Here is an 11,250-nt window from a genome sequence, read left to right on the forward strand (position 1 = left end):
CCAGGAGACGTTTCAGTTACAAATCAAAGGTCTGGTCAGGCCCTTCTCTGCCTCTTGAGTTCATAAATATTGTCAATTTCCACTCTTCATCTCAGAGGGAATTTATGATTTGCTGAGTCTGTTGCTGTAGAGCAAACAATATAAATCCAGCTCTAAATTACGGCTTGTTCTCTGTGCTGCTCTGGGTAAGTGAGATTGCTGTTGCCAATAACCAAGGCTCTTGGTAAATCACCACAGGCCCTGGATTTATTGGGAAACCTGTGCCAAGTAACTAGGCTTTAGCTATTTGAAGAGGATGAGCACCCTTGTCTGGGGAGAGGGATTTTTAACTCTTTTCCCTCCAGGTGTCTTAGTTTCCATTTTTGTCATTGGGCCAGCTTCCCAGAGTGTGCTGGAGCTCTGGAGCTTTGGGCAACACAATCTAGTGTCTCACACATTGTCACAAGACTCAGGTCCCCTTTATCTGGGGCCCTGCTGTACCTACCTGGGCTGGGCATCCTGGCAGGGGAGCCTGGGGACAGCCTGATTTTGTGATCTGAACTCACCTAGAGGCAGGGTTGCAGCTACCAGGAGGGTGCCTGGAGTCCTCCCTTCCTTCTGGGACAGGGTCTCCCTGGCCATGGCTGACGATGCCCCTCTGGGTGTAGGGGGACTGTCTTCTTCTCTAATCTATAGGTCAGTGCTGGGGCTGGAACGAACAGAGCCCCTAAATTCCCGGCTAAAGGCTCCTGTGGAGCCCAAGGGGTGAAATTCATTGTCCTGGTTCTGGATATTTTTGAGCAGGTGAGGCAATGGGCAATCTGGGCCAGTTGGCTTTGCCATCAGCCACACCCTCTCTGCCCAACCAGCAACACGGGTTTGGAAAGTGTTCTTAACTGTGAAGTGACAAACTGATTTCCACGCCTGTGTAAGCCAGGGCCAGTGGCATTTAGGTGACCAACAAGGAGAATTCATAGTGCCAGGGGATACTGAGCGTAGAATCTTGCTTTCTCCGGGAATGGGTCTCTTCTGCCTGTAATGGGCTGAGCCCAGCCTGCAGATGGGAGTAACTAGACTTCCTGCTGTCCCAGGGGACTGGGTGGTAGCAGCGGAGACTGGGCAGATGGGACAGAAGAGAAGGGGCACATGTCTTCCCAGCTGAGCCTGGTGGTTCTAGCAGTTTCTTGGGGGACAGTTAGCCCTTGAGGCCTCTCCTGGAAGTGGCTTGGATCAGATCTGACCCAGTTTCTCTGATGGAAGAAGCTTTCTCCCAAGCCTGCTTCTTCATGCCCCACAGGGCTTCTGGGCTCACTGGAGATGAACTGTTAAATGCTATGAAATACTTAAATGTGGAAAGTCACATGTTTGTTTCCTGCTAAATGTGGGGGCAAAGGGCTCAAGAATAATGCCAGGCTGGGCCATCTTCTGGCACAAAGTCCAGGTCACACAGCCAGCTTAGGAGGTTGGCCATCCTGGTGACCTCTTAAAATCCCTCTCAGTTCTAGAATTCAGAGGTAAGGCAGACTCATCCGCCTAGATCATCCCTCTTGGCCCCCTGGACTCCCCCCGGGCGGCTGGGGTGGAGTGGTTTGTGGGTCGACAGAGCAGGTGGGGGTTTCTGCTCATGTCCCCTTCTTGGGGTGGTGAGGAAGGGCACATGTTGGCAGCTTGCTTCCAGACCTCTCCTATCTGTCACTGTCTGCCTTGGGGCCTCTCCAGGGTCCAGGAAAGAGTGGCATTACTCCCACTCGGCACCAAGACCTCTGATTTCAGGAGAATTACTCCAGGGATCAAGGAGGTTCCTGAGAAGGCTGGTTGGCTCTGTCTTTGGGCTCTGCTCCTCGGTTAGTTACAGAAGAAACTTCACTAATTAAAATATCAGACTGCTGACATCTCATCCCGTCATGGTCACATCTCTGCATTCAGACTTCTCAGTGCCAAAAGGAGCTCTCTTAATTGAGCCCAGGCCCTGGCCAGTGCTGCAGAGAGCAGATAAGCTTGGAACGGGGGTGGCTTCAGAACAACTTTTGCTATTTTGCTCTCTGACTTTAAATTTATCACCTTATATAAGTCATATGACCAACATATGATTATGTTATTGTTAACAGAGCTTAAACACTCATCTTTGGTGTCCCTCCAATGTACCAACAGCTTAAAAAGGTCTGTTATCTTCTATTTCTTGTCTGCATGTATACACATTTCCCTGGTTAAAAGTCATAATGTGAATACAATTTTGATTTTGCTTCTTTCATTTAACGCTATCCAGTTTCTCATGCTACTACACAGTCTTTCTTATTAATTGAAAAATATAAAGTTCACTATCACCACTGTAAAATTCATACTTATTATTGAGAAAATGGGAAATACAAAGCATTTGAAAGGAAAAGAAAAAAACCCTCACTTATAGTGCCAACTCCTAAAAGAAACTGTTAACATTTGGCATTTTTCACTTTAGATTTTTTTCTGTGCATATTTGTGTGTGTAGTTGTGATCATATTATACATTTGAATTTGCATCCTTTTAAAAATCAGAGTATGAGCATTTACATATGATTATACACGTGAGTCGCTTTAACGGCTCTGTTACTTGCTGCACCTGCACCATAGTGCATGCGCATGTTTCTGTGGATCATTCCTGATTTTTTCCTGAGATGAACATACCTGGCTTTGGCAGCCCTGGTGCATTCATCTGTGTGGCGAATCATAGCTTACTGAGTCTTGTACTTACTTCTGGGAGTCCAGTTGGACTCCACACTACCATGTTTTTATACTTTCTTAAAAGCTCTTCTCTGGCTTCCCAGTACCCTGGGGATCATGTGGCCTGGTGGTTGAATGGGGCAGGTGCAAGGCCCCTTAGATCCCCACCCCGCTGTAGAGAGGGGAGCCTGAGCCCAGGGAGGCCGGGGTCCCTGGCCTGCAGCTGGTGGCTGTTTTCTCCTTGTTGCAAGGCCAGTCTTAGCTTCCTTGTGATGAGAAGAGGAACCTGGGTTAGCCTAGGCCAGCAGAGCGTGGATGTTCAGCTTTTGAAAGTTAGATTCTAGCCTCTTCATTGGTCTCCATACCATGAAGTTTGCTGGACTTTCAGAGCATTTTAGGGTAATAATGATAATGGTAACCACAATAACCAATGCTTACATAGTAATTCTACGCTCTAGGCATTATCCTAAGCATATGTTAGCTCATTTAACCCTCACAGCAACTCTGCGAGAAAGGCATTAGTATCATCTTTATTTTATAGATGGGTAAACTGAGGTATGGAGTAGATAAGTGGCTTGTCCAATGTTCTACAGTAAAATGTGGGAGAGCCAGAATTCAAACCCAGGCCATCTGCAACCAGAGCCCCACTCTTTTTTTTTTTTTTTTTTTTTTTGAGACAGAGTCTCGCTTTGTTGTCCAGGCTAGAGTGAGTGCCGTGGCGTCAGCCTAGCTCACAGCAACCTCAAACTCCTGGGCTCAAGCGATCCTACTGCCTCAGCCTCCCGAGTAGCTGGGACTACAGGCATGTGCCACCATGCCCGGCTAATTTTATATATATATCAGTTGGCCAATTAATTTCTTTCTATTTATAGTAGAGACGGGGTCTTGCTCTTGCTCAGGCTGGTTTTGAACTCCTGACCTTGAGCAATCCGCCCGCCTCGGCCTCCCAGAGAGCTAGGATCACAGGCGTGAGCCACCGCGCCCGGCCTCAGAGCCCCACTCTTAACCACTATGCTTTAGTGTCTCTCATTGAACCTGGGTATGACCTGAAAGGTGAGCCTCCACTGTAGACAGAGGGAAGACAGGCCAACTGCTTGGGCACAGTGCTCTGGATTTAAAAACCAGGTCAGGCCAGCTGTGTCTCTGTTTTGATATTGCCCTGTATTCCACAAGCACCTATCCAGCACCTGCTGTGTGCTGTGCACAGCGGGAGCAGGTCTGGCCCAGGTGTCTGCTGGGTCTGCATCTTGCAGTTGTCCACAGGTTCATTTTCTGGCTGTGGGGGCCATATTGGGGCCCAGGAGTGGGAAGCCCCGCTGTGTACAGAGAATGTGCTAGACTGAGCACTGTGGGTTGTGACCAAGCAAGGAGGAGTCCTTGTCTTCAAATGTGGGCTCATGGTGAATGATGGTGGTAGGACAGATAGAAACACCTGGAAAACACACGCAGGTGATGTTGGCATGAAAACCTACCCATATACAATTACAACTTCACCAAGATACGCTTGAGAACTGCAATAATCTAGAAGCTGGCAATGCTTTTATCTCCCAGGACAAATTATTTTAAGGACTCTTGCCATGTGGACGGAGCTTTTGCAAACAGCAGAGGTGTGCTAGTGTACATTTCCTCCCCTGTATCCCTCACAGGCCTCAGGAGGGAAGCAGGAATGAGCTCTTAGCTGCATTTTTTGCCCGATGAGAAAGACAAAGCGTTGAGTGCACATCTGTGGGGATTCGGGAGCACTGAGTGGTGAAGGAACCTGGAAAATGTGGGACTGTCTGGAAAGACTTCCTCGGGCAGGGCTCTAAGCTCTGTCCCCTGCAAAGAGAAGTCTGGCCTTGAGATGGTCAGCTCCTGGGCCCCAGGGCACACTTGCCAGGGCCGCTGTGCTAACATGCACGCAGGCCTCCCACCCGCGCCTCCCTGACAGGTGCAGGCAAGCCCCACAGCCACATCCTGAAAGAGGAGTTCCGTTTCCTGCCCCACCTCCCACTGAGTTAAGCTGCCACTGCTGTGGTTGCAAAGTGCTGGGCGCTGGGTGTGAAGGTGCCTCCCCGTGCAGAGAGGCCAGAGAGCCTTTTCATCCTGCACATCCCCACCCGGCTGCTTGCGATTCCACCATCACTGGCTCCTCTCTGTAATAAGTGCCTGTCCCTTTTTAGTTCTCTTTCAAGATACAGATGGGGAGGTCTCGGTGCCCAGTGCTTTACCCCTGGGACATGGTTGGGGAGCCTGGGAGTGGCCCCCTGGAGTTGGGTGAGGCTGGAGGGCTGGTGGAGTTTGGTGGGGGGTGCTAGGACAATTTAAAAAAATGGTTAAAAATCCCTCTTTTCCCCAAACCTCTGAAAAGTGATTGGGGCATATGGAGGAGAAACGTTGCTGTCTTTGCAAGCTCTGGGCCTGGGGGCTCGGGCTACCTGGTCTCTATGAGCAAGCAGGAATCGGACCCAGGCAGTGAGCTTGTATAGAAATGACCAAGAGCCAATATGTGCTTCTTCAACCCCCAGAGTCCCTCCTCTGACCCTCCCAGAGCCAGCCAGCTGCTTCTGCTCCTGAGGGGACCAACCACCCTGGGCTCCTGGGACGCGGGACTGACAGTGCTAAAATGGGGAAAGCCCTGGGCTGGCCGGGACAGTTGGTCACCCTGGCCCCAGATTCCAGGCTCTTGGTTACGAGAGCAGGGTGCTTCCCACCCAGCCAGAGTTCACGTCGAAGGAGCCTCTTGAGGGCTTGGGGAGGACCGTTTCGCTCCTATTACACGCCTATTACAAAGAGGAGGTCAGGAAGTGCTCAGTGTGGAAATAAACCACCGCCTGGCTGTGGGAACATCCTATTGGTTGGAGCACAAGTTCAGGCTACGAGGAGAGTCATAATTTCTGAATCCTAACCCCAAGCCTTTACTGATCTCTGTGTAACCATGGCTTAGTGCCTCAGTTTCCCCTAAAACACTATCTGTAAATCCATCCATATAATCTATGTATCTATCCATCTATCTATCCTCTTTTGCCCCACATCTCATGGCAATTTTGAGAAGCACAGACAATCGCAACCCTGCCTGTGGGAGTACACGGGGCCTGTCTGGGAGCCAGTCTGACTATATTTCAGGCCAAACGCCCTGTTTACTCTTCCCCAAATACCCCACATACATTCTCTTTTTAAGTGGCCACATCGTGACCTGGAAAATTAATGCAGCTCCCCAAAGGGCCTCCTCCCGTGCAGGTGTCCTGAGTCCGCGGCCCTGTGAAGCGCTGGTGTGGTGGCTCAGCCTGCAGCGTCATGGCCACTGACATTCCCCGTCTCTTTCAGACAACCTGTGCCTCCTGCAAGCCCTTGCCGGGCGGGTGCGCTTCCTGAGTGGCCGCGCGGTGCTGGATGTCACGGAGCGCCTGCCGGGTGAGCCCCTAACCCTGCCCCTACCTCCCCGGGGGTGTGGGGGGGTCTCTGTTCTCTTCTGGCCTGTGGCTGAACTGTCCACACACTTATCTTAGACCTGAAATAATCCCCTCAGATCATTTAAAAATTTTGATAATCTGCTTCTATTAGTGGCAATCTCTACATTGCCAGGAGATCATTTTTGCTTTTGATCAAAATGAGGCAGGTTGGTACAGAACCAAAATAGTTTTAAAGAAACTATTACAGGTTGAGTATCCCTAATTTGAAAATCTAAAATGTTCCAAAATCTGAAACTTTTTTTTTTTTTTTGAGACCGAGTCTCACTGTGTCATTATAGCTCACTGCAACCTCAAACTCTGAGGCTCAAGCAATCCTCCTGCCTCAGCCTCCCGAGTAGCTGGGATTACAGGCATATACCACCATGCCTGGCTAAGTTTTTCTATTTTTGGTAGAGATGGGGTCTCGCTCTTGCTCAGTCTGGTCTCAAACTCCTGAGCTCAAGTGATCCACCTGCCTCAGCCTCCCAGAGTGTTAGGATTACAGGCGTGAGCCACTGCACCCAGCCTCAAAAATCTGCAACTTTTTGAGTGTCAACATGACATTCAAAGAAAATGCTCATTGAAGTATTTTGAATTTTTAGATAAGGGTGCTGAACCAGTAAGTATAATGCAAATATTTCAAAATCTAAAATAACCTGAAATCTGAAATACTGGTCTCAGGCATTTCAGAGGAGGGACACTCAACCTGCATGTATTTCTTCCTTTGCAAACAGGGCTTCCTCTATCTTATAGGGAACCTTTGTGTGAATCAGAAAAAGCCTCCCCTTCCGATAGACCCTGCCCAGTGGGTGCATGTCTTGCTCAGGTGACAGCACAGTCATGAGAATTAGAAAAAGTTGCCCCTTCTTGGACATGTGCAGCCTGGCATGCAGAGCATGGGCTGGATTTCAACCCCATTTGACCTGTTGACTGGCACTGGGACTATATTGCAGGGAGATGGGGCCTCAGCCTGAACCTGCTCGGCCTTGTTTAACCTCTAGCTGAGGGGAGGTTGCTACTATCCTATTTCTGCTCTGAGTCTGCAGGATGAGTCTGAGTGATTTCATTCCAGGGCTGAAGCCTGCTCCCATGGCCTTTAAGGTGGCAACATGGCAGGGACACAGGCTTTGGGGTCGACAGACCCATCTGACACCCACCAGCTCTGACCTTGGGCAGGTCACTCACTTTTGTTTTATGGTCTTTTTTGCTTGCCCAAAGCCACCTCTCCAATCTTGGGCAGGTCCCATCCAGGGAGGAGGCAGGAGGGCTCTGTCTGTTCCCCAGACTTTCAAGGGTCCTCCTGCAATGCAGGCGGGGCATCTGACACCACCGTTTAAATCCTTGTGAGGCTCCTAAGCTGTCTTCTGGATAGTGTCCAGGCCCCCTGGAGTGGCTCACAGGCTGTCACTGCCTCTCTAGGCTGTGCCCCCTTCCTCCCACCCCCAGCTGTATGCACTGGAACATTTAATCCTCCTGACAACCCTACCAGGAGGATGTAGATTCTATGGTTGTCCTTTTTGTAGAGAGAAGGAAAATGGAGCTCAGAAAGATGAAGTGTCCAAGGTCCCTAGCGAGGAATCCAGGATGTGTCCCCAGAGCCTGGCTGCAGAGCTGGGCCCGCAACCCTAGGCTGTGCTGCCTGTCCCTGAGTGCCCTGCCTCTGCTTCCTGCATGGTAGCATGTGTCCTCTGCGCCATGGCCTGTCTCCTACCCTCTCACCTTTGCCTGCCACAGGTGACTGCCCTGCCTGGAAAACCTCCTCTCTCCCTCTTCCTCCACCTGGACAAAGCCTGGTATCACCTCCTGGCTCCCTTCTCCCCGTGTGCTTCTCAGGAGCGCAGCTGCATGGTGTCACCAGTCTGCTCTCCTGCTGCCACCAGCACTTGGAGGGGAGCTTGGCACATGCTACCTGGTTGAGGACCTTGGTGCCAGCTGCTCTTTCAGGTCCCCCTCTGCCCCAGCTCTTGCTCTTGGCCTTGCCTCTGTGCCCTGGTTCCATCCCCCCAGCGACCCTGGAGTGCCCTCTTACCTCCCGTCCAGGTGCCAGAGCTTCTCTGAGCAGGCGAGTGAGGCAGGTTGGCTGCAGGTGCCCTGGGTGAGAACAGGGCATGTAACTAACATCATCCTGGACACTTTGCTGTTGCTCAACATCAGCGTTCTCTGCGCGAAACCCTTGCCTGTCCTTACCTAGGTAACTCAGGGGGCCCAGAGGTGGGCGAGTATCCTCACTTCAGATCATCCGCTTCCTGTGATCTTTTCTCGTCTATTTCCCAGAGACCTCAAAAACGAGAGTTTCTCCATAGCTCTTCTGTTAACTCAATGTCAATCAGGAAGAGAGAAGAAAGTTTTTATTGACACAGGCGTGGACTAATAATAGCACAGTTTAATAGGAGCAAATCGTCTGCTAATGACTTCAGCTGCCTTCTAAGCTCGAGCTGAATGGGGTCTGCTCCCTCACGCTGAAGGGCCTCTGCAGCCCTTGCCAGCTTGAGAGATCTACCCCCGCCAGCCAGGTGACCTCTGCATCCTTGCACCTGGGGCTTGTGGCTCTGAGGCAGCCTGAGTCTGTTAGCCAGGCGTGTGAGCAGAGAAGGCGGGATGGGCTGCGGAACTGAGCTGGGGCGGGGATTGCTTTGCTTTTCTTCCCTGAGTGTAGACTCGTCTTGCTGCTTGGAGAGAGAGTTCAGGGAGCTGGAGTGGGTAAGATGTGGCAGGGTGGCGAAGGGGCCTCTGTTAGGGGCAGGTGAACCCCTTCAGCCTTTGGTGGGGGTTGGGCATGCACGCCTAGGCCTGGTTCTTGGGAGTTCTCCCCTTCTTCTCTGTTTTCCATCCATGCTACATTCCATTGCACTCACTTTATTCTTTTTCCATTTTATTGTTAAAATATACGTAACATAAAATTTACCATCTCAACCATTTTAAAGTGTACAGTTCAGTTCAGTGAAATGAACTGAACTGTACAAATGCATAAAGCAAATGCACAATGTGTGCAATCATCACAACCACTCATCTCCAGAACTCTTCATCTTGCAAAACCGAAACTATGTCCTCATTACGCACTAACTCCCCATTCCTCCCTCCCTCAGCCCCAGGCAACCACCATTCCATTTTCTGGGGCTATGATGTTGGCTAGGTAGGTAGCTTGTATAAGTGGAATCATAACGCCATGAAACTCTGAGCCCTGGGCCCAGAAAGTTCCTGGGGCTTGGCCCAGCCTATGGAAGCTTCTAGTGTCTGTGCTCCGTAAATCAGTACAGCACTTTTCTCAGTGTTGTTTGCCTTCACCAGCACTTACCATTTGGCAGGGCGACAGGCAGCGTGTGCAGATTGCAAAGCAAGCATTGTTCATGCTAGCTCATTTAGGGTAATGCGGCCACAGCTGAAGGCCTGAGCAGCTGCTCGGCAGTGACCTGGGATAGCCCTTGATGTGGCTTCGAAGTTGGCTGCAGCCCTGGCATTTACTCTGGTGAGGAAGGGCTGCTGGCAGGTTTAGCTGGCGTTTGGGTTTTCTTGGGTTTTGGGAGGGTTGGGGGCCTTGGGTGGCCAGATCTGGGGGGATCATCACTGCAGTGGAGGGTCTGCAGAGCTTGGTGGTTTACAAACATGCTCGCGCCTCACGCATCGCTGCTGCCCTTATCCTGAGGGTTCGCACCCAGAGGCTGTCTTATCTGCCAGAATGTTCCACGTGAGAGAGTCTTGACTTCCCTCCCTAGTGCAGTTCGCCTCTGTGTTTGTCTGGACTTTCATAGGAGGTGATGTGGATTAATGTAATGCTAATACTAGCTACTGTTTTTCACCTGCCTACTTAGAGGTAGGCACTTTAGGCATATTTATTATTGCATCTCTAAAACTCTTGGGAGCTTAGTTCAGGATTTTTATCTTTGCAGATTTGGAAGAGGCTTGGAAAAGTTGGGGGGCTCTCTCAGGCTCACACAGCTAGTAGGCAGGAGAGGCAGGATTGTCACCAGGTGTGTCTGCCTCTTCTTCTCCCCTGTGCTGCAGGAACCCATTATGATTGTCATGGACCTGAATACTTCTGACTTTGTGGCACCCCTTCTTCCATAAAAAATATTAAAAGTTATATTTTATAACTAGTTAATGTAAATATGAATATAAACCAGCTAGATATATTCATATTTTTTTTCTACTGATGTTAAAAGAAATTAAAACACTTTGTGGGACCCCTAAATATGTCATGATCCTTAGGCACTGTGGCTAGGGGGAACGTCAGCCTGTGGGGCTGCCTGCCCTTTGGGGGACAGAGTTGCTGTCCTGAAGAGGGTGGTGGGAGAGGGAGGGTGTTTGGCTCAAGTGACTCTTCCTCCTTTCTGCCAACAGTGCTGGTGGCCTCAGTTTACCCACGAAAGCCTCAGGCCGTGGAGCGGCATGTCCTTCCCGTCCTCTGGTACTTCCTGAACAACAGGATCGGGAATGGCATCCTGTCTGGGCATGGCGGGGACGCCCGAGCGGTGGCGTGCCGGCTGTCCGGGAGCCTCCAGGAGCACATGGGCTCCCGCCTGCAGGACGCGGCCACTGGCCAGCCAAAGCACGTCCTCAGAACGCTGCGGGAACTCTTAGCCGTGGAAGCCTCGGGAGGCAGCCACAAGGCCACCGACACAGGGGTGGCACCTGACAGCAATACCATTGGCAGCTCACACCTCTTTCAGCTGGATTAAAAAGGGACCCAAAATGGACAATTATAGTTTTTTTTTAATTTTATTTTATTTTTATGATGGAATTATCTCCTGGTCTACTTTCCCCTTTAGAGTTTCAGATGTATTTTGAGGTAGAAATAAAAGAATTACTTATTTTTCTAAGGCTTTATTATGTTGTACTTTTTTTTTAACCTCAGAGAACTTTCCAGTAACTATGTTTGTGACAAAACAAAACAGGATAGCAGCAAAACCCTTGCAGATAATTCTGAGACAGAGGATTAGGAGGGAAAAGGGTGGCACAGACCTGTGTGGTGCAGCCCGTTTGGGGGCGTAGGCCCCGTCTGCAAGCAGCCGGACGTGCCCTCCTGAGGCCCAGAGCCCCCGAGGTGGGCATTTGGATCCCGTCCCTTTGTTACTGGCTGAGTGGAGGTGAGTGTGACAACATCTGCAGGGACATCGAGCCACTGCCCCGCAAAAGCTTTGGCGCAG

General features: G+C 50.5%; 1 protein-coding gene across 1 annotated transcript in view; it reads left to right on the plus strand.

The window, feature by feature from the left end:
• Positions 1 to 10,955, plus strand: part of TOGARAM2 (TOG array regulator of axonemal microtubules 2) — a 41,042-nt gene extending 30,087 nt beyond the window's left edge. The window contains exons 18-19 of the mRNA XM_012788330.2: positions 5,982 to 6,068; positions 10,445 to 10,955. Of these exons, the coding sequence (XP_012643784.2) occupies positions 5,982 to 6,068; positions 10,445 to 10,782 (425 nt within the window). The 3' untranslated portion in view covers positions 10,783 to 10,955. The remainder of the gene's footprint in view (positions 1 to 5,981; positions 6,069 to 10,444) is intronic.
• Positions 10,956 to 11,250: the final 295 nt, after the last annotated feature.

The sequence above is a fragment of the Microcebus murinus genome, chromosome 3 (assembly GCF_040939455.1).
Source record: "Microcebus murinus isolate Inina chromosome 3, M.murinus_Inina_mat1.0, whole genome shotgun sequence".
Lineage (NCBI taxonomy): Eukaryota > Metazoa > Chordata > Mammalia > Primates > Cheirogaleidae > Microcebus > Microcebus murinus.